The sequence below is a fragment of the Aptenodytes patagonicus genome, chromosome 15 (assembly GCF_965638725.1).
Source record: "Aptenodytes patagonicus chromosome 15, bAptPat1.pri.cur, whole genome shotgun sequence".
NCBI lineage: Eukaryota > Metazoa > Chordata > Aves > Sphenisciformes > Spheniscidae > Aptenodytes > Aptenodytes patagonicus.
In genome coordinates, this window is record NC_134963.1 from 3,691,381 (window position 1) to 3,712,425 (window position 21,045).

General features: G+C 40.9%; 1 protein-coding gene across 1 annotated transcript in view; it reads left to right on the top strand.

Annotated features, from left to right (window-relative positions):
• Nucleotides 1-1,729: 1,729 nt before the first annotated feature.
• The window catches only part of RIMBP2 (RIMS binding protein 2), a 176,313-nt gene continuing 156,997 nt past the window's right edge, over nt 1,730-21,045 (top strand). The window contains 7 exon segments of the mRNA XM_076353292.1: nt 1,730-2,064; nt 11,412-11,531; nt 11,892-11,930; nt 11,932-11,993; nt 12,184-12,193; nt 16,490-16,600; nt 17,758-17,808. Of these exon segments, the coding sequence (XP_076209407.1) occupies nt 2,062-2,064; nt 11,412-11,531; nt 11,892-11,930; nt 11,932-11,993; nt 12,184-12,193; nt 16,490-16,600; nt 17,758-17,808 (396 nt within the window). The 5' untranslated portion in view covers nt 1,730-2,061.

The following is a 21,045-nucleotide window of genomic DNA, read 5'->3' on the forward strand; positions in this document are numbered from 1 at the left end:
TCCTGTGGCTGGTTTCATATCCATGATGTTATTGTGACCTTTGTGAATATTTCCAGTCAGTGTTGGAATAAGGCTGGTCTGTTTTTGCAATGACGAATGTCAAACAACCGACACCTAGGTCTTAAAGTAAAGGTAGTGTATTTCCTGAAACTTTTTACCAAAGAAGGTGTAGAGATGATCAGAGTAGGTGTAGAGATAATTATGAAGACATTAATGGGATTTATTAATTTAAACTGTTCCCGTGGAATTTTGCTTTAATATTAAACTTGAAAAATGTGGGAATTACTTATTTGAATAAAGCTATTCATGTATTCTCAAACTCCTCATAAAAGTGCATCTTTCATGGTGCAGAATTAAAATAACTTCCTGTTACCTGCCTACCCCAGAACTGGGAATTCTGGAATAGATTCAGGGTTCTGATGTACAGGTGGTAACTGGAGCCATTCCCCCTGTGCTGATGTTTAAACTTAGTTGAGATTGCCGCTCTGACAGGTTTTTGCGGGCGCGGCAGCGAGCGGTGTTACCCGAGCGGCGATGCTGTGCCTGTCTTCTCCTGGTAACCTCGCTCCTTTCTGTGTCCTTCTGCCTCTCGCCTGCCTGCTGATCTCCAGCAGCGGTGGTGAAGAGGAGCGAGCAGCCTGCTCGGGGCTGACAGCCGGGGCGGCTGCCGGGGGTGGGAGGTGGGGAGGAACAGCTGCCACCCGCACTGGGCTGCGCGGGGACTGGTGCTCGTCTCCTTCTGGTGCCTCTTTCCCCTCATCTTCCTCCCCCCTGTATCACATGCTGAGGTTCGTGAGCCTTTCAGGTGGCCGGTGCTCCAGCAAATGCAATAGAAGTGTTGGCATGGTACTGTATACGGGGAAAGGTCGGTTGTGCTGCTCTTGTGTGGGGGCTTTTTTTGGAGGAATTTTGAGGAAAGAATGCCCAAGGCTTCATTTGCTTTCATTCGAGTCAGCGCTATCTTCGTACAGAAATAAATTGTCATTACAACTTTTGTAACAGTCTAACACCAATGAGGATACGCATAGAGAGCTAATACCAAAGCACTTAGAAGTTGGGAATTGGCCAACTTAGGACTGACTGTAAGATAACTGAGCAGTTATGCTTGGTTCGGTATTTCTTTGTGGTATTGGGAAAACTGGATAGGAGTGGGAATGTTGAACTTGGCAATTAATAAGGCAAACTTGTCCATAAAGGCGAACCAAGAGAGTAAAATCTTAGCGTAGGGAAAACGTTAAATGGCTGTTCTTACAAAGGTCTGTACAACCAGAATGCTCAGGTTATTTCTAAGCGCGGGTGGCTCTGCCGCTGCTCACAGCGGTGCCGTGCCACCTGTGGGAGAAGCACCAAATCTGAACATCAGTGAATTCAATAGAATGAACTGAAGTTCTTCCAGAAATTAATCTGTCTTTATTCTGCTTCTTTGCTCTGTCGTGTAAAACACAGAACAGACATTTCTAGGCGGCGCAGGATTTGTTTAGCATAGCACTATGTGAGTTTTGATGAATACAAGCCTGATAAATAAAATTTAAAAGACAATGGGAAATGGGGGAACTGCTGCCTGTGAGGAAGGATGTTTTTCTGTATAAAAATGATGATATTTTAAAAAAAACCTTTTTGGACAGTTGAGCTTAGTGTAGTTCTGAGAGAACAGTTTGGCTGTGGAATGTTTGGGGTTTTTTGAGGAGAGAATGGGGGGGGTTAATGACTTAGGTTACCTAATGTTAAATTTGATTTGATGCGTTCATGTGGCTTGCATGCAACTTCTGAAAATAACCATGGCATTCTTCCTCAGGCTGCAGTCAGTGGGTCAGCCTCTGCACCTGTGAATCCGCTCAGTCTTTTCTGTCACGTACAGTAATGGGCTGCTCAGCTACGTCGTGCCATTTGCAGGCTCTTCTAGCTACCTCTGTCAAACGTGCCAAGTCTCTCTGCCGGTCGTGAAGCGCTTCGAATCGGCGTTTTGGAATAAAAAGAGCATTTTGTAAGCACTTGTAACTAGGTTCTGAAGAGCGAAAGTACTTCCGGAATAAAGGTTTTTACGAAGGGAAATACGTAGAAATGGTAAGTAATTACAAAATAATCACGTTTATGTATTGTAAAGAATGATTGCTTTTACTGGCTGCATCAGAATCCATTTTACTGCAAATAGGGGCAAAGGAGGATTTTTATGTTCAAGAGTAAATAGTGCTTAGAAAATGGCTAAGTTATGATACAAATAGCTAACAACATATAGCAGACTTTGTGGGTCGGGAAGAAAACAAGAATTATTTTGCATACAAAATTACATTTCCTATATCCATACTTTAGAGAGAACGTGAGACTGTTGGGTCAGCCCGTGCCAGTTACTGTCAACATTAACAGAGAGCGCAGCTCGGCTTCGAGAATATGTCCGAATGAATACGGACTCGGCAGAGGTGCCGTTTATACATAAACAGCTCACTTTACAGTCCTTTTATGTAATCTTACAGAAAATGGAGAGGCAACTTCAATACCTATTTGACGAGGTTAGTTGGTAGTGTTGCACAGAACTGTTAACTTTCTGTAGTTACAAGGTTTTTGCTTTTTGAGTCTGCCATCGTATAATCTTCATCAGCGTTTCTAACATTGGGTCAGTCTGATAAGGGAATTATATCTCAAATTTCTGAAGTGAGATGTGGAGGGTTATAGATGAGAAGGCATACAAGAATGAATGTGTGTATAATAAAATTGACAGCTGCTTGTAAAGAAATCTTTGGCTCTTTTTTAAGCTTCCTCCTTTCCCGAGTTGTGACATGAGCTTACGGTGAACATCTATATATCATAGAATCAGAGGATTACTCAAAGCAGTGTCATGGGTGAGATCAGACCAGATTCTCATACTGTTCTACATCACAGAATGAAACACCTTTGATTTTGATTAACTGAATCTTTTAAATGTAGGCATGAATTTATTTAAAAAAAAAAAAACAACTAAGCTACTTCTGTCCTGATACTTCGTATAGTAGAACAGTATCTCTTTAATATTCTCTAGATTAATTGAATTGTTTTTTCTATAGGAAGTCCATCAAACAAAATAACATTTTGCTAGTCTAAAACTTCTTAAGAAGAGAATCTGGCCTTGAGAAGAATTTCTTGGCCTGTTTGTGGAACAAATTTCTGTTAACTGGAGGATGTAAATGGTTATTTTGAAGGGCATACTCTAGACTAAGTGTAAAACAGATGAGCTTTAGACATGGGGCGGGGGTGACTGGCTATGATATTTCACAACAGATAACCAGACAGTGGCTCCTTCACTGTGAGTAGTTTCGTGCTACCCGAAATACGTCTTCGCCCAGTCAGATGCCGCTAAGTGGAAGTGAAGGAATTGCAGCTATTTGAAAGCCTGTTCAAGGCTTTCCTTGGCTCCCATCTGTGGGTCACTGCAGAATCAAACGCTCACCAGAGCTATTGCAGAGCTGTTCTGCTGATCTGTAGAATTGGAAGATTAAGTCCTAGTTCGTCCGAGTCACAGAAATGACGTGTCCAAGATCCCACAGGCTCTGTGTGGCAGAGCACAGCGTTTGTACTCGGGTGGCCGTCCCAGCTTACAAGCCTGTCTTTGCCTTTGGGGTGTGCATGAAAGAGTGCTAAAAGAAATACTCCTAGGAACCTTTTAAAAGTTCATGCTATGTGTTTACTGTTATTGTTGAAAGTTTTAAATGAGATTTCTGTTTTGCCACCTTCCTAGACAGTAAAACTTCATGAACTTTTTATTTGTAAGAGGTGTCTGTATTTTGAGATTATTTTACCCAGAGGAAGGAAAATTACCTGTAAGATTTTGTAAGATCTGTGAGTAACTCTGCTACAGCTGTGATTTTTTTTTTCGGAGCTATCTGGCAGTGTTGGATTGCCTAGTTCTTATCTAGAGCATGGTTAAGTGTCCAAATTGGTGAAGACAGCTTTAAAATCTCAAAGTGCTCTACAGAAATTCACAACACTATTGTGGAAAACATTGCTTGCACTTTATAGATGTGGGGAATGATTCAGGGAAGAAAGCTGAACTGAAAGAACGAGTATTGACACTTCAATTTTCTGCACATTTTGTTCTTTTGATCTTAAAACTTTGGACCATGTACACCCCTCTGCAGTCATGAGTTACATCCACTGCTGTAAATGAGGTGTAAATTTGGTCCCTCGTTAAAAGTGACAAAGGATTCCCACAGAAGAAGAGCAACTGCCATTGCAGCCTCGCGCTCCAGCAGCTGAAGTACCCTGGGAGTAAGAGATGCCCATCCTGTGGGAACACAGGGATGCGGGAGGGAGGTTTTTCGCTCATTAGTTGTAATCCTCCATCAATGATGCATTCAGAAGTGACAAAAGCCTTTACTATTAGTCCGGTTCATTCGGTGGTCTGGAAGAATGCTATTTCGCTTCATGGTTCCTCTTCTGAACAATTCTATGCGATTGGTTTAATCATCTTAATCAGCATTTCTCTCTGCAGAGCTTTTCACGGGGGTTTTCCAGTAGTGCTCTTCACACGCACCTCCAGGAATTTGGCCACAACGTAGATGCTGTGCATTGGCTGGAAGATCGACTGACTTGGCAGGTTGACTTGTGTTCGGCCGCTGTTCCAAAACAGCAGGCGGCTGGTCATGAAAGGTGCTACCCTTTAAAAGTATGACTAAACCCTGTTTTGTTTTTAATTTATCGCTAGGTTTTATATCGGGGAAAGTGGAAAACAAATCCTTTGAATGCTGGCAATGGGGTAGACAAAACCATTTCATTTAGAGCTCGCTCACAACCTTGTATATTTAATGCTGTAAATTTCAGCTGGATAGAAATGCTCTCAGAAAACACAATTAATTCCAGTTTTATTCTTCCAGGCCGTTCCCTGGGATTTCTGATTTGAGCACAGCTAGCAATCTGGACCCGAGTCTAGGGAAAAGATCTGATACCTGGACTGTATTTAGTGTGAGCAATACAGTACCCTCTGCAAAAGCAACTTTAAGCTTGGGAAAAAAAAAAATCTCATTCCCAACAGCTGCCTTGACAGAGGCAGGTCTCTTGCCTCGTTGCTCTGACTTATCTGGGAGCTTTATGTTAAAGGGTAAACTCTGGATGAGTAGGGGAGTAGTTTGGAGAATGGTGCTCTTGAAGCTATGTTGGGTACTACAGCAGGCCTGCTTGGGTTGATGCCTACTGTTGCATCTTATTTTTCCAACTACCTTTTCTCCTAAAGCGCCGCAGGCAGCGGCACAGGTACCTCACGGAAACACCCCTGCTGCAGCCATGTGGGGCAGTGGTCAGCTGACAGATCCTGCAGATCTGCGTCGGTGAGAAGAACTGGAAGTTGTGAGGGAGAGGGGTTGAAACCTGAGGAGAAAGCCCTGTATCTTCTACATTTACAGCAAATATTGTAGGACCTTTGAAATCTGCTGAAGCAAGACATGACCTTGCTATGATAGTCATTTTATTTACAAACCAAACCAAAACAAAACCCCCACAAACACAAAAAACCCCCAAACCTTTGTACAAGAGTTGTTTGGGGTTTTTTTTATTAATTCTGAATGAAAAGTTTAGTCACTAAAAAATGCATGGGAAAGATCAACAAGAAACAGGTACAAACCAATGAAGGCAATATTAGTCAGCATTGATGGTTGGTTTGTTTGTTTGTTTGTTTTTAATTTAGTTTACTAATGTGAACTACCTAGGTCAGATCTTCAAAAAATGAGGCGATTGAGTCGTCTACCTAGGTGCGGGATGCAAGGAAACACTTTCAAGGTTTAAATCCATATATACTGGATAAGGTTAATTCTCCTTAGCTCGTTTTGTCATGGGCTAATGCCTCCTATTGGCATGGAAACGAATTGGGTTGCTTCTGTTCAAAAGAAAGGACCGGTTTGCACACAGGTGAGTAAAAATTCAAAACAATTTGCATTCAGCATCAGTCTGTTATACATGCATCTTTATTAGAGTGGTAGCCTCGCTTGCTTAGAAATTTAGTTTATTGTCGCTGCAAATCGAAGCGAAGCTCAAGCTCTCAGACTGAAGCATTCGAGTTTTGTGATAACCTAAACACAAGGGGTGGAAAAAAGAGGCCAATTGTCCTGGTGTGTTACAGGTCAAGCTGTGACGTGCTGACAGCTGAAGGTACCACACGAAGATGCATCTGCAGGCAGACAACTTTGGTTGAAGCAGTTTTACTTCACAAACAAGGAAGCCAACGGGGAGTTGGCAGTCAAATCCTCTTGTTCTACCTGAAATAGCATTGTATTTTTAATTTTAAACCATAATCATTAGAATATGGTTTAACAAAGACTACCAAGTTCACAGCACTGATGTCTTGCGCACTCACTCCAGGAGTACCACAGTCTCTTATTAGGTGGTCGATAGTGTAATAAAGCGGGAAAGAAAGAGGACTGGAAATGGCAGGAAAACAAGTCAACGTTTACGAGCCTCCCGTGGCGACGGCCTCTTGCGGGGATACTGTTCAACCCGGAATTCGCCACCGTGTGGAAACTGCTTGTAAACGCTGACATCGCCGAAAAAGTGGGCAGAGTAGAAGAATGCTTCATTGGATTTGAGTTGGGTTTTTTTTTTCCGCGTAGCCTAACTAGCAGTACTCAGCTTCTGACAGTGACTGAAAGACTGGAGAAAGAAGTAAGATCCCTTTCCCCTATCCTATTCACTGAGACACTCCCCCCCCCCCCAAAAAAAAAAAAAAAAAGAAAAAAAACCCAAAATCACCAATTACTCTAGGGTTTGGAAACCAACTTCTGGGATGCATTTTTTCCTAGTCTTTTTGGTGGTGATTGATTTATGCCTACCAACATCTTTAGGATAGCCTTCTGAATTTTGCAGCAATACACTCTATTTAATGCATACCACTTCAATCTTTATACACCCCAGCATTGCACCAGGGCACATATCATCAATTTGGTCACGCGTATTTACTTAATGTTAGCTTTCTAGCCTCAAGTAATGTCTATATAATGTCCATTAACTTATATAACTTCAGTATCTCCAGGTTGCCCCTTTGAAGAGGAACTTAAGTGCCCTCAAACTTGCTGCTTTCTTCTAACACCAGCACAAGTTAATTAAAAAAAAAAAAAGACAAAAAAAAGTACGCATCTCTGCAAGACGGGTCTCAGTTCTCTCTAGTCTTTGTGGTTGCTGCTGATCTCCCTTTTCAAAATTTCATTAAGCACCTTTGTGAAAATTTTAATTCTCTTTTCTCAGTTTCAAAGGTTGCTGATTTGTCCGCTGTGCCTTTTCTGTCTAAAGGATTGGATGACTGCTAACTTGCTCTGCAGACCTACCATTTTCCTCTTGCCACTTAATTTCTTTAATGGACTTTTGGCAAAGGCCTTTTAAAATACCATGGCTCGTTAGTATCAGCCTTCTGCAGTGCTACAGATTGTTTGGGACCTGACCAGGAAAATATTTGCCACTTTTTCATGCCACTGCTTTGATTCCTGGCAGTACTCGCAGATTGCTGTTGAAAAAAGATACTCGCTTTTCCAAATGCAGACTTCCTTAGCTACTGAGCCACCTAATTGCAGGTCTTAAATTTTCTGCCCATTTCTTCTCTTGGTCTTCAGCTTTCCTTTTGTTCAGGCTGTTGCTTTGAGAGGCATAGTCTCTTCTATTATTGAATCTACCTCATTGTATTTGTAGTGAAGAAAAATGGCAATATGTATGTTTAGTTAAAAAGGACAGTCATCCATGATACAGACTAATCTTGGTTCTACCCGCACTGCTGTCAGCCATCTTTAAATGGATAAATATAGCTGCTAGCAAATGCATCTAACTGCATCAAAAAGCAATCTGAAGAAAAAAATATATACGTTAAAAAAAACCAAACTGCTTTTAACCTTCTGAAAATTTGCAAAAACCATTTTGAAACATCCTGGTTTTCAATGAGTTTATACAATAAGTACACGTTGCATTTCCAGCTCACATGCTTGCTCTGCTTTTGATTTTCCCTTTTGGCAATTTATTCAGAGTAGAGTTAGTGGATGGAATCTCAGAGGAGAATAAAAGGCAGTGTTTTGAGAACTAATGAAGTAATTATCTAAAGCATTATTTACAATGATTATTTAGAAGATAATGAGACCCTTTAATTATGTTTGTTCTGCACAGCTAGCCTTTCAATAATTCAGGGTATTGCCATACAATTTCCTTTATGTTCACTTTGCACATTGTTGTTTAGAAAAACATCACAGCTGCCTAAGGCACAGAGGTGGGCCCTCATTCTGGGTATCATTTCTCACGTGAGAATCACCTGCTCACTTCGGCTGGAGTTAGGAGGCTTTTAGGTTCAGGCTTCTTCAATGTGATGTGGAACAAAATAAATTATGGGTGAAATAAAGCTGAGCCTATTAAAGGCTGTTACGGCTTTATAGGAGCACTACTATGGTATTAACATATACGCATTAGTAATGTTTCTGTTAGTATTTATATTATTGGAGGTGCAGTATGACTCGCAGTTCATTTTCATTTTGGGAGTCATGATAATTTTGTTTCAAATGTAAGTTTCTTTTTTTAAAAGAGCCTTACTCATTTGTGTATAAGAAATTCAGAGCATCGTTAGCTTTTTAGTAGCTAATACAAATTTCACCAGTATTTTCATACGCATCTGTGAACTCGCTGCTAAAACAGACAATTCTACTGAAGCACATCATCAGCAATGCCTAAATAGTATATAGTCCCTGAGGAGATGCGTCTTCTGTCACAGGCTAGATCTTCATTTGGTACACCAAAGAAGCATTGCTTCACTGACTGCAGTGATGCTACTCCAGGTGACAATGGCTGATGATGTAGTCCTTGATGATTAGAAATCGATACAAAAAACCTTAATCTCGGAGACGGTCTGAAGGCTTGGAGTTTCTGTTCCACTATGGCTGGCCGGTTATTTAGAATCAAATCAACTCCTATAGGAATCTTTCCGCTGACTTCAAGAGATGCTGCGAAGGGCGGCTGATCTCCTACCTACCTTCTGTTCCTTTGAGGCAAGTAGACAGCATGAGGAGGAGTATATTTTAATTTTACTGGAGTATATTTAAAATATATAGCACAGGACCATTCTAGAATATGGTAGAACTTAGAAGTTCAAAAGGCTTATTAAGCAATATAGTCTTGGGTTTCACATGGTTGCTATGAAATAAAATCTAAAACCAATGTGTTTAAATAGTGGGGAAGACTACACGTAATTATGAATAAAGAGACGGCTAAGTGAGCTTCTGAAATACCCGTGAATATACAAATACAAATGAGCTGCTTCAGTCTAGTTTCTCTGCTGGACTTCTTGTCTGCTGAAGGAAGGACTTCTACAGCCTCTCTTACTGAAATGCACAGCGATACTCCTGTTAGCTTCCAAGGTACTTGGTCCACGCCTACATGCGAAGTAGACTTAAACCTGTGATTCCTCAGATGAATAATTCATGCATTAATCTGTTGTGCCAGTAAGCAGAATTCTAATTTAAATCTGCTAATTCCCCCAAAACATTTTGCTCCTGCTAGCCACAGGAAGCACATCGTTTGCTCTTCTGAAGTGTGTAATACAAGCAGCACAGGCTGCAGATGAATGCCAGTAAGGGTATTCACACCATCGTTAAACAAGCAGTACAGGCATTAGCGAACTTGCATCTTCAGGATGAATCTTTTAATTTGTATCCTGTAGACACCAGCTTTTCAGTCCCGGCTGGACAACCCAGGCTACATCAGATAGACAGCTCTGTGTGGCGCTCGGGAGGAGCAGTCACGCTTCTGATTGCTTTCTCTCGTCACCTGAGGCAGGAAGCTTAGATTGAATTCCTCTGTACAAATGTTGCAAGAATAACTTCTCTTAATGTGGGTTTTAGCTGTTACTTAAATATAAGGGTCATAACTGGATATACATGGCTCAGTGGCTTGGTGCCTGACGTGTGATTTTAGATAAGAGAAGTGATTTTTCTTTTGGAACGGAATCATTGATTCTGTGCTGAATTCCTGGAATGTATAGCCATTTTTTTTCCCTGGAAAGAGACCTTGTTTCGTTCTTCTTTTTCAACTTTCAATTTTCCCGTGCACTTTCCATTTTATTTTTGGATAAGTTTCCACAGTAAAAGAACACTGAATTTCAAAACTCAATGGGTATTATATATTTTGCATGTAGCTTGCAGATACGCTTTCCTTTTAATCGCTTTTTGATGGATTTTTAAATAGTCTTTTGCAAAATGCTGTTGAAACTAAGCAGTCTATGAATTCACTGCAGTGAAAGCCAGATACTAGCTTCCTAGCATATAAATGCATCCCAACTGATCGGGAGCTGCACATTGTACTCTTTTCACCCTTGAGCTCTTTCTTAATCAAGGAGAAACGTGATGCTCTGTCTGTACAGAGATTTCTCCTGAAATCTGTTCTAGGCTTTTTCATCTCAAATTGGGTCACTGTGCCTGCAGTTCAGAACAAAACAGAAAGGCAGGTGGAAAGCACCATCTCCTTTTGAGGGTAAAACTTGCAGCCATCAGACTACCCCATTCTGAAACGGTTTGAAACATCAAGTGTATGTTTTCAGTAGAAATTTACCTGTGATTTTTAAATATGATTGAAGAAAACCCCAGAACGTGTTGCTAGGTGTTGATGCACAGCATTTTGTTTCACCTGATATGAATCTTTTAGATTGCTGGCCTAAGAAAATGTTGCTTACCTCTGTTCCAATTCCGGATGGGAGGAAAATTACTCCCTTTCTAAAACTCTGCTGAAACCGTAAGCTTCACTCGGATTATCTGTGACTATGCCTTTAGCTGGCACACACTGCCTTGCTGTACGGACGGTACACTCAGCTGTTTATAAATAGCAAAGTAAGAACAATATATTGTTGCTGGATATAAAAACACTGTTCCCAATGGGTGGCGCATCTCTGAGTGCTGACAGGAAGCTGCTCTCCAAAAGGAAAGGCACAGTGCCGCTGCTTTTACGGAGCTTGACCTGTTGTCTCACGAGACCTACCAAACATTTGGGAGGCTGTCTTACTAAAAGTACTAGCTTCCAAGGTTCAAAAGCACTTTGGCTGCTCATCTGCAATAAAACTCCTAAGAGGAAACGGGAAACTTTGAGCCATGCTTATTTCTCCTGAGACTAAATATCTTGGTTGTCTTTTGAAAAGCCCTGGGAGGAGAAAGGGAAAGGCAGTTTCCTTTACAGGCGTGTCAGAATACCCACCCAGCATCTCCAAAGCTTGAATTAAAGATGCAAGACAGGCCAAGAATGTTTTGGAAGGGAAGGAGGAAACAAAGGCATATAGAAAGGAGAGAAGAAATATCCAAGTAATATGTCTATTACCTTGAAGCTATAACTAGTGAAATGGTGCTGTCCGACTTTATTAAAAGTCAGAAGTCCTGTAAGCCAATTTAGGCCTCTCTCTAGAGAGTTTAAATGCTCTCAAGCCACTTTTCCCTCTATTACAGAAGAAGGCTATCAGTCGCATTCTGGATCATGGCTATTCTGTACTGGATTCCCCCAAGGCAAATAAATCATTTTCAAAAGTGGATAAGCCCTTGACTAAAGAACAAGAGGAAGACAAAGTGGTGAGTAACCATTTCCAATCCAGGACATGCCAGAATTTGTCTGAAAACTTGCCTGGGGTTTTTTTTGAGGGGTGGGGTTATAAGCAATTGTTTAAAATAAGCATATTTTTAAATCTTGCCATTAATAGTTATAGAGGAATTATGTAAAGCCTTGCTAATAAAGAGATTTATATTGTAGGATATGCATCTTATATGCAACATAATTAATTAAAAAAGAAAAATCTTACTATTTGGTAGACAGCTTAGAAAGTGGAGATGGTTTTTTAAGCAGAAAGTACGTGGATGATAAGCACAACCAGAATGCAGCTTCTTTGTGAGCTATAAGGTCGTAACATTTACATACCTCCGTTGGCTACAAAGATGGAGTATTTTGGTTATGCTGTGGCTGTAATCATGATGCCAATTCTATCGAAGAAGAGTTGCTCTAGAGCTTGTGAAACTTTTGATAGCAGGTAAATTTTGGTGCCCTGGTAAGTCTGAAGCGAGTTGTAGATCCAGTTTTTGAAAACCAAGCTCATAGTCCCAGAAGGCCATAGCTGCTCTTTCAATCTGTCCCTATTTCTTGCCCTTCTGTTGAGGAAATATTTTTATCCCAACAACAAATAATTCACATTAAGAATTGTAGTTTAGTTTGTCTAAACTAGTCGTCCAGTCTAAACCCAGTCTAAACTACATCTAAACCCAGTAGTCTCCTGGATTTGCCACAAGGCATCATCATAATGGTTTATACAAAATGATTGCCTGGTCTGTCTTCAACTATGTTACCCACGTGCGATATCACCATTCGTGGTGAACTGATGTTATTGTCCCTGATGCGTACATTTTTAGGCATTCATTGTTTAAATAATTATAGCTCCTTTTCATGTTCGCCACATAAAAAAGTCTCTGCTTCCTAAGCTGCGTACCAAGTGGTACATTTATTTTTAAATAAATTAATTTGCATGTGTAAAAGAGTACATTTAGTCTACTCCTACAATATAAAGCTATTTCTCACCACATATTTACACAGTTCCTCAATAGTTACTGATGACAAGATTTAAAAAAAAAATCACCTAAAATTAGGTTCAGAACCATTATAAGAACTATAGCACGTTTCTACAAAAGGCTTTCAAAGTGCTTAGCAGAATAGTGTGTGACCAGCGTTTCTGAAATGAAGTTGGATAGTTCTGAAATGAAGCTGGATAGTTGATCGCCTACGTATGAATTTAGGAGGCTAATTTTAGGTTACAGTAAGCTTGCCCTGTGCCTGAAGGCTTGATCCACCCCGGAGAGTCACCCTCTCTGTCTGCCAGGACAAGCTGGGAGAAAAGCTCTGATGTTCTGCTCAGACCCAAATCATGACAGCTGGGCACACTTGTGCTCACTTGACTCTGAAGGTATTTACAAGGCTTTTGTCAGAGTTCCCATTTATACAGTTTCCCCTAGTGTATTTTTGGGTCTGACTTTCCTTCCAATATGAGGCAAATAAAACCATGGAACAAATCAGTCTTAGAAAGAAAACAGATAAAATCACAGGATGATAAAATGCAGCAAGTGTTGAAATGTATTTTTAATTACAGCTCGTATTTTTTTTTTCCATCCCTAGAAATAACAGAAATTACTGTAAACTTCAAGTGAGTTTGAAGAAAATAAAGGCAAAGTCTCTATGTTTCCCTGTAATCCAACTGGATCCCATATCCATATACCAGAGTTGGTTTTAGATGATATATTTGCTTTCTACATTTTTTCCTCATTGCTGTGGTTCAACCCCAGTTGGCAACCAAGCCCCACCCAGCCGCTCACTCCCCCTGCCCCCCCCTGGGATGGGGGAGAGAATCGGAAGAGCAGAAGTAAGAAAACTGGTGGGTTGAGATAAAAACAGTTTAATACTTGAAATAATAATAATTATATCGGAATGAAAAGGAAAACAACAGCAGAGCGAGAGGAACAAAACCCAGGAAAAACAAGTGATGCAATTGCTCACCACCCACCGACCGATGCCCAGCCAGTCCCCGAGCAGCCGCCACCGCCCCCGGGCCAACTCCCCCCAGTTCATATACTGAGCATGACGTCCCATGGTATGGAATGTCCCTTTGGCCAGTTTGGGTCAGCTGTCCTGGCTGTGCCCCCTCCCAGCTTCTTGTGCACCTCCTCACTGGCAGAGCGTGGGAAGCTGAAAAGTCCTTGACTTAGTATAAGCACTGCTCAGCAACAACTAAAACATCGGCGTGTTATCAACATTATTCTCATGCTAAATCCAAAACAAGCACTGTACCAGCTACTAGGACGAAAATTAACTCTGTCCCACCCGAAACCAGGACACTCACCTAAGTTTGTTCGTTGCTAAGCTATAGGCAAGCATGTGCTACGCAGAATGACTCATAGACTTGTAGGCTGAGATGCTTTTCTTGTTTTTCCATTGAGCATTCTTTTTACCTTAGACAAATATAAGTAAGTGCCCTCGTTGACTTCCCTATCATTTAGTACTAGGAAAGTAAATCTAAAATAATTTTAACTACATTAAAATATGTTTTCTGTGATTAAAGGGGAACTGTTTCATTACCATCTGTTACAACCTTGAAAGTTCTGTGCTTACATACTGATATACGTAGTGCCACAACACAATATAGTAACTTATAGAAGAAAAACAAAATCTGAACTGAATTGCTGTAAAATAGTGGTTAAAGAAAAACATGAACATGTATGTAACGCTTTTATTAAAATGAATGATTTTATTGCAGTTTGAGAGAAAGCTGACAGCTTTAGGAGGAGGCAGTGAGGTTTCACAAACTTTACTGGTTTGGAAATGAGAGCTCGGAAGGGAGAATGGTTTTCTTCCTCTACTCTTGGAAGGTGAGACAGGCTATAGGAACAGAAAGGGAAAAAGAAGGTGTGAGCAAGCCCAGGAAATAGAAGGTCCCTTTGAGCAAGCCTTCACTTTTGTTTTTCCTAGGGGTGGTAGTCTATGGCGTCAGTGCCAACTGTTGCTCCTGTGAAGATTGCTCCTGTTAGCATTGGCTATAGCTCCCTTCTGCCCTCACCATCATCAGCAGTCGCAACGAGCTCTGCTGATTTCATCTACACCTGCGGCCAGCTCAGGTTCCAGCCAAGAGCTCATTCAGTTTTATTTCTATTTTAATCTGGTTTTATTATCCAGGTACAGTGGTGAACTAAAGAAAAGGTATTCATACTTGTCTGCTGTACCAGCCGGGATTATACAGATGATCTTACTCAGGGTCCAGCAATTACCTTTTTTTTTTTTTTTTAATGTCTAATTCACATCAGAACACTTTGGATGATTATTTCACATGTAGTAAGTTTCTCTGCATATAGCCCCCGGTGCTCTTCCCTCTCGAGTATATTTGCATTTGTGGTGTATATTTGCTACCCCTCCAGTTTCAGCGTCTTCTTTAGATGTGGTGGGTTCCCACCAGTGGAACATCAGATGAAAACAGGAAAAATTCAGAGAATGTAGGGGAGGGGACAGTGTTTTAATTTTTCAGAAAAGACTTCTGGATTCCTCCCAAGCATCCTGGCCTATAGCAGAAATCATCACAGCTCAAACAGTGACAGATGGTTTGTGTTTGTAGTACGAGCAGTTCTAATGACCACCTTTGGTTCACAGACAGTGACTGCAGAACAGCTACATAAAAGGTTTCTTTTCAATTCCAAGCAGCTATCTGCTTTATTAGAATGAATTCACTTTTTCTTTCTATTTGGTTTGTTTTGCTGCTTTTTCCTCCTACCATTTTCTGCTGGTGGCTAATTAGATAATTTTGAGGGCTGATTAGAGAAAAGAATAGACTCTAAACTTCCTTTTCCGAATGCATCTTCCTGCTTGGTATTGCAAGGTTCAACTTTCCTCAAACATGAAATCTGTACCTCAAATAGTACAAAAGCCATGTCATGCTGGCCAAATAGAGACTCACCATCAGCAGAGAAAGGATGAAAATAAGCATAGTGGTGTTTGGAAAAACAGAGATCTCAGTCACTTTGTTTACCCTCTGGGCGCGGTCTTGGTTATCCAAGATTAAATGTTATGTAAAGTAAAAAAAACCCAGCTGCTTTGCCAGTGCTTATAGACAGCATGCAGAGAGAGGGACAACAGGAAACTCCATTATGAAATTTCCCTTAAACATACATGAACAGAGGAAAGAGGGATCAACCTTCCTAAAAGAAAGAGTACCGAGCTACCTTGAACTGAGCAATATGGTATGAGGCCAATTCCCTAGGTGCTTTATGTTGTTTATTTAGGTTTGGAAGTTCTAGGAGACAAGACTGTCCTACATTGAATGTAGCATACTGTAAAGCTGATGTGATTTCAGCAATACCTTGAAATTTAAAAAAGGAATCAATGCTAAAATCTCTAGCACGCTTAAAATAATACTGCGTATTTATTCTGTACCCTGTCATCCTGTATTGGGTAACAGCAGAAGGAACAAAGGTCCCTCTTTTCGCGCTTCTTTATCCCACTTAATTCCAGGGATGTAGCATAAAGTGCCCTCTTTTGACTGAGTAATCTGATGAAGCAGTGCCATTTACTGTTTAACTACATGCTACTTACATCCCTGCTGTTTTACCCATCTTCCACACAAAGCCAATACGAGATTCTTCCTGAGATTGACAAAGAGACAAAATGCCATGCAATGAACAAATTGCTCCTAATAATATTACTTATTTGGATTGCAGTGGTATCTAGTCTCCCATTCCGTAGCATTAGCACAATTTACACCATGCTAAACGCTGCCCAGACACGGGACTAGTAACTGGGCTCTGCCACAGAGATGATACGTCCTCTGGTGTTGACTGAATGCCACATCTAATTTGTTCTATTAGCCCTCTTGAGCTTCAAGTCTATACTTTGAAACTTGTGCTTTACCATGCAAGAACAAATTTATTTAAGACCCACAGAACCACCGAGACATTTTAGATGTGTTGTAATATATTTTAATGAGCTATTGATGAATTTTTTTCCACAGTCCAAGAAGGGCAACAAGAAAGCAAAACAAACATCTGAAAAGCCCCCACACTGCAGATCTGAGGGCAGAAGCAAACAGAAAAGTAGCTCAATAACTGGTAAGAAGAGCAAGGTGAGTCTTACACGCTCTAAAATCTTCCAGTGGCTTTACTGCCGATTGTTGAAACAGTTGTCACGGCATTGACACGAATCAGAAGTGACTACATGTCGGGTGAAACGCCTGTCTGCACCCTCCCCGGCACCTGATGCACTAAGATTTATCTCACATTTTGCTTCCCTGATATAGAATCATAGAATCGTTTAGGTTGGAAAAAACCTTTAAGATCATCGAGTCCAACCGTTAACCCAGCACTACCAAGTCCACCACTAAACCATGGCCCTAAGCGCCACATCTACACGTCTTTTAAATACCTCCAGGAATGGGGACTCAACCGTTTCCCTGGGCAGCCTGTTCCAATGCTTGACAACCCTTTCCGTGAAGAAAGTTTTCCTAATACCCAATCTAAACCTCCCCTGGTGCAACTTGAGGACGTATGTATATTTTGGTTTTATGGTCCAGCACAAACTCCTTAACTCTTTGCAGTTTTAGGAGTTATGCTATGAATGTTAACCTGTTACAGGACTACACCACTATGATAACTGCTATGAAAGCAGTTATTTACTGCTTTCACTGTAAGATACCCAATTTAAAATATCAGTCAATTTGAAGTAATCCCCCAATAAAAAAATTACACGCTGATGTTAAATTCCTTTTGTCATGATTCCAGCATACTAGTTTGCACACGAGGCTTGTGAAAGAGGGGGATCAACACCTTTCCAAAAAGCACTGAGTCTGAGACTGGCATAGAAAAAGGCAGCGGTGGGGATAACCTGAGGATACCCTTGTGATCAAGACAGAGCACCCTGTTTATCTGCAGAGGAACTGCCTTTCCAATGACATTGGGGTGCATTAGCGATAGGGAACTTTATCTGATGTTTGCTCTGGTTCATCTTTTCTCTTCACTAATGGATTTGCTCTCCCGAGCTTTCAATGCTTCTCCCTTCAAGTAGATACAAACGCAATAAAAATTGCTTTAAAAAAAATCAATAAACACTTAAGTGTTTGGCAACTCTCAGACTTTTTACTGTATCATTTACTCAACAGTTTAATGCTTAATAGAAGAAACTTGCCTGTTAAATATTCATGTGCAGATTTAGCAGATATAACACACCACAGATTGATTCAGTTTTTCTAGCTCTTTTCATTCATGACAAAATTAATTGTTTCAGAGCATGGAAACTGCATTCGCTGGAGAGGAACACCTGCTTCACTCGTTCGAGGTCAGTGTCAGGATCTATTTGTAAGAATCTGCCAGTATTCCAGTTTGGGGCAGTAAAGTCTTCATCATTCAAAATTTGGAGCCTTTTTGGCTTTAAAAATGAAAAGTCAGTTCAAGCTGACCCAGTTTACACAGCTGTATCTCGTTTATGTTATGTACTGCCTCCCTCACCCTGAGAGACTGGTGGCTGTGCCGGGGATCTACTTTGATACAGGAGATGAAGAATGCTGACCACTTCAGCAGAGGTTATCCTCTGATGATTAGACTGTTGGACTATATTTTAAATGCACGTACCGGGTGCCCGTGCCCAGGCGCTGGTGGCAGGGGCTGCAGGGGCCTCTGTGAGGAGAGGCCGGGGCTGCCCCGCGCCGGACACAGCCGGTTCCAGCCGGTTCCTACAGCCCCACCGCAGGGCACAGCTGAGCCCCTCAGCGCGGCTGGTGGGGCCTCTGGGAAAGCACATTGAAGAAAGGGCAAAACCTGCACGGAGTGAGGAAAAAAGCGTGAGAAACAGCCCTGCGAGCACCCAGGTCAGGGCAGGGGGAGGAGGTGGAGGTGCTGCAGGCGCCGGGGCAGGGAGTCCCCTGCAGCCATGATGGGGAGACCATGGGGGAGCAGATATCCACGCTGCGGCCCACGCCAGAGCAGATTTTTCCTGAAGGGGAAGGTAGAGCAGTTGGGAATGAAGGTTTGAAGTTGAGCCTGGGAAAGGCGAGGGGAGAAGGTGTTGTTTTAATTTTTGTCTTTGTTTCTCGCTACCCAAACCTATTTTAATTGGCAATAAATTAAATTAATTTTCCCCAAGTCGAGTCTGTTTTGCCTGTGATGGTACATGGTAAGTGATTTCCCTGTCTTATCTCAACCCAAGCTGTCTCATCTTATTTTCTCCCCCCAACCTGTTGAAGAGGGAGAGCGAAAGAGTGGCTGGGTGGGCATCTGGCAGCCAGCCAAGGTAAACACGTCACACTATATGTGATGTCACACAGTAGAAAGAATTAATGTAAGTGTTTGAACAATCCAGCTTAAAATATGTAATTTGACAGCTGTAGTAATATTTCAGGTTGCTGTTAAAATATGAGTAACTGCTGATATGACTCGCTTGGTGATATATTTACATTTTTATGAAATACATATAACATATCTTTCAGGTTGTTTAATATTTGAGAAATTATCTTTTCCTTTTTTTTCTTTTCTTAAATATGGTGTCCCACTGCTTCTGTAAACATTAGTCTTCCATTTCCTGAAGTACAAGAGCTGTTGGGACATACTTTAAAATTAATCTCTGATGAAATTTTGGTCCTGCTGAACTAATCCAAAGTTCATGGATTTTTGTTCAGTATATTACAAATGTAAATAATATTAAAAATTAATATTCAATTTTTTCGTGAGTATTCACCAAGTTTGGGTATGTTTGTATTAGTGATGTGTGTCTGGCAAAGTTATGTTTACAAGGTTCACATTAAGTGACCTGAAATCCAGACTTCACACCTCTCTCTCTTATTTTTCACACTTCCAATTAAAAAAAAAGGAAAGATAGAAGATAGATGGTACAATAATGTTAGTAGATACAGCTGTTCTTTGGTAATACTACCTCAGACAGACCTCATCTTAGAGGTTTCCAATGGTTACTACGTCAAAATTAAGAGAATCCTATTTTTTAAAAATTATTTGAATATTAGTGTTTGCCATTTTACATGTAAAATATGGCTTGTAATGTTTACATTAATGATTTTGATTACTCAGGCTTCTAAACCTCTTCATCACACCAACATGCAGTGATGCCCCAGCTATGCCCTTGGAGGGTCTCTCCTGGTCCCCTTGAGGGAGTGGGCAGGGCTGGGGTTTTGGGTGAGCTTCACTGAGCTGCAACACTGAGGAGAAGCCATGTGCGTGGGGTGGCTGAGCAAACACTTGAGAGAAAGGGAGCTCCTTACTATGAAACAGTAGTTCAGATCAGTTGAAAGTTTCATTTTCTTTTTTCACCTGTGATCAGTGTCTGGGCCTTTATCAAAATGTGGGTTTGAGAAATACGACATTGAGTGTGTTTGTTTCTCTAGCCCAAACTGGGGCGGGGGGGGAGAGAAAAACAGGCAAAACTTGCATAAGGGCTTTGGGGATTGCATACCACAGAATAATGAACTGAGAATTCAGTTGTCCTCTCTAAAATTAGGTGTGAAATATAAGAACAAAATTTAAGCAAAGTGATAACCAAAAGAATATTCAACTCTGCTATAAGTAAAATCCTACACAATCTTAAATTATAATGTCAGTTTTCAACCACATTTATATTCTTAGCTGAATATGACTCAAATTGGGGCAAGTTATTATTTCTGTATTAAAAGCTACACCAAGCCAGTCTTACGCATAGACTGTGTTGAAAAATTAGTAACTTGTTCAAATGACGTACTGGTTGTAAGTGGCAATACCAAGCTGGAAGTGGTATTGCAAGCATGTCATGAGAAGCTAGCTTTTTTGTCTCCTGACTTAGTTTGAGGTTAATTGTAAAATGAAAGAGCTTTAAATGGGTCTGCCTTTGTATATTAATTGTTGAGTGCATAGAATTAACATAGAGGACACTATGTTTTTTGAAAGGTTTTACTCAGTGATAATGGATTTTGAGAAAGGTGGCTAAATGTTGCAAAAAATGAGATCTGGATAGCTGCTGGGGGTACCGAACAGCTTAATTTCCTGCACAGAATAATACTTTTTGTGCATTTTCCGTACATAGAGATATCGAGACTATTTTGGTTAAAAAAAGCCAGAAGAAATAGATTCAGTGAAGGGAAATTTCTGTTACAATCATGCTGACTTCTAGGAATGCCTTTTGTTTTAGCAAAATGGCTGTGTATTCAGCCGCAGAACTTCTGCGAATGTCTGGAGGACTGTGAGGCTCTTACACTGAAGCACCTAATATCTGTTTGCTTTAAACAGTACAGTTGGACCCTCCTAATCAAAACTAAATTTATTACATGATGCTGAGTATTATCTTGCCAAATCAACCTGTGTCACTGGGCTAGGTTCTCACACTGTTGCTGAAGTGGTATACTATCTTACTGCACAAGAGAGCCCATTGGGACAAGTCAAGGAGTAAGGTAATTACTGGGTGTAAAACAAGAAGGCTTGGGACATACATAGAAAGCTGTGAGCTGCCTAGTCTCAGAAGGGAGCTTCAGTTTCTTCCACCACTCTCCTACAGTAAGTTTGACTGCCTAACAGCTGATTCCCAGTGAAAGGTTTG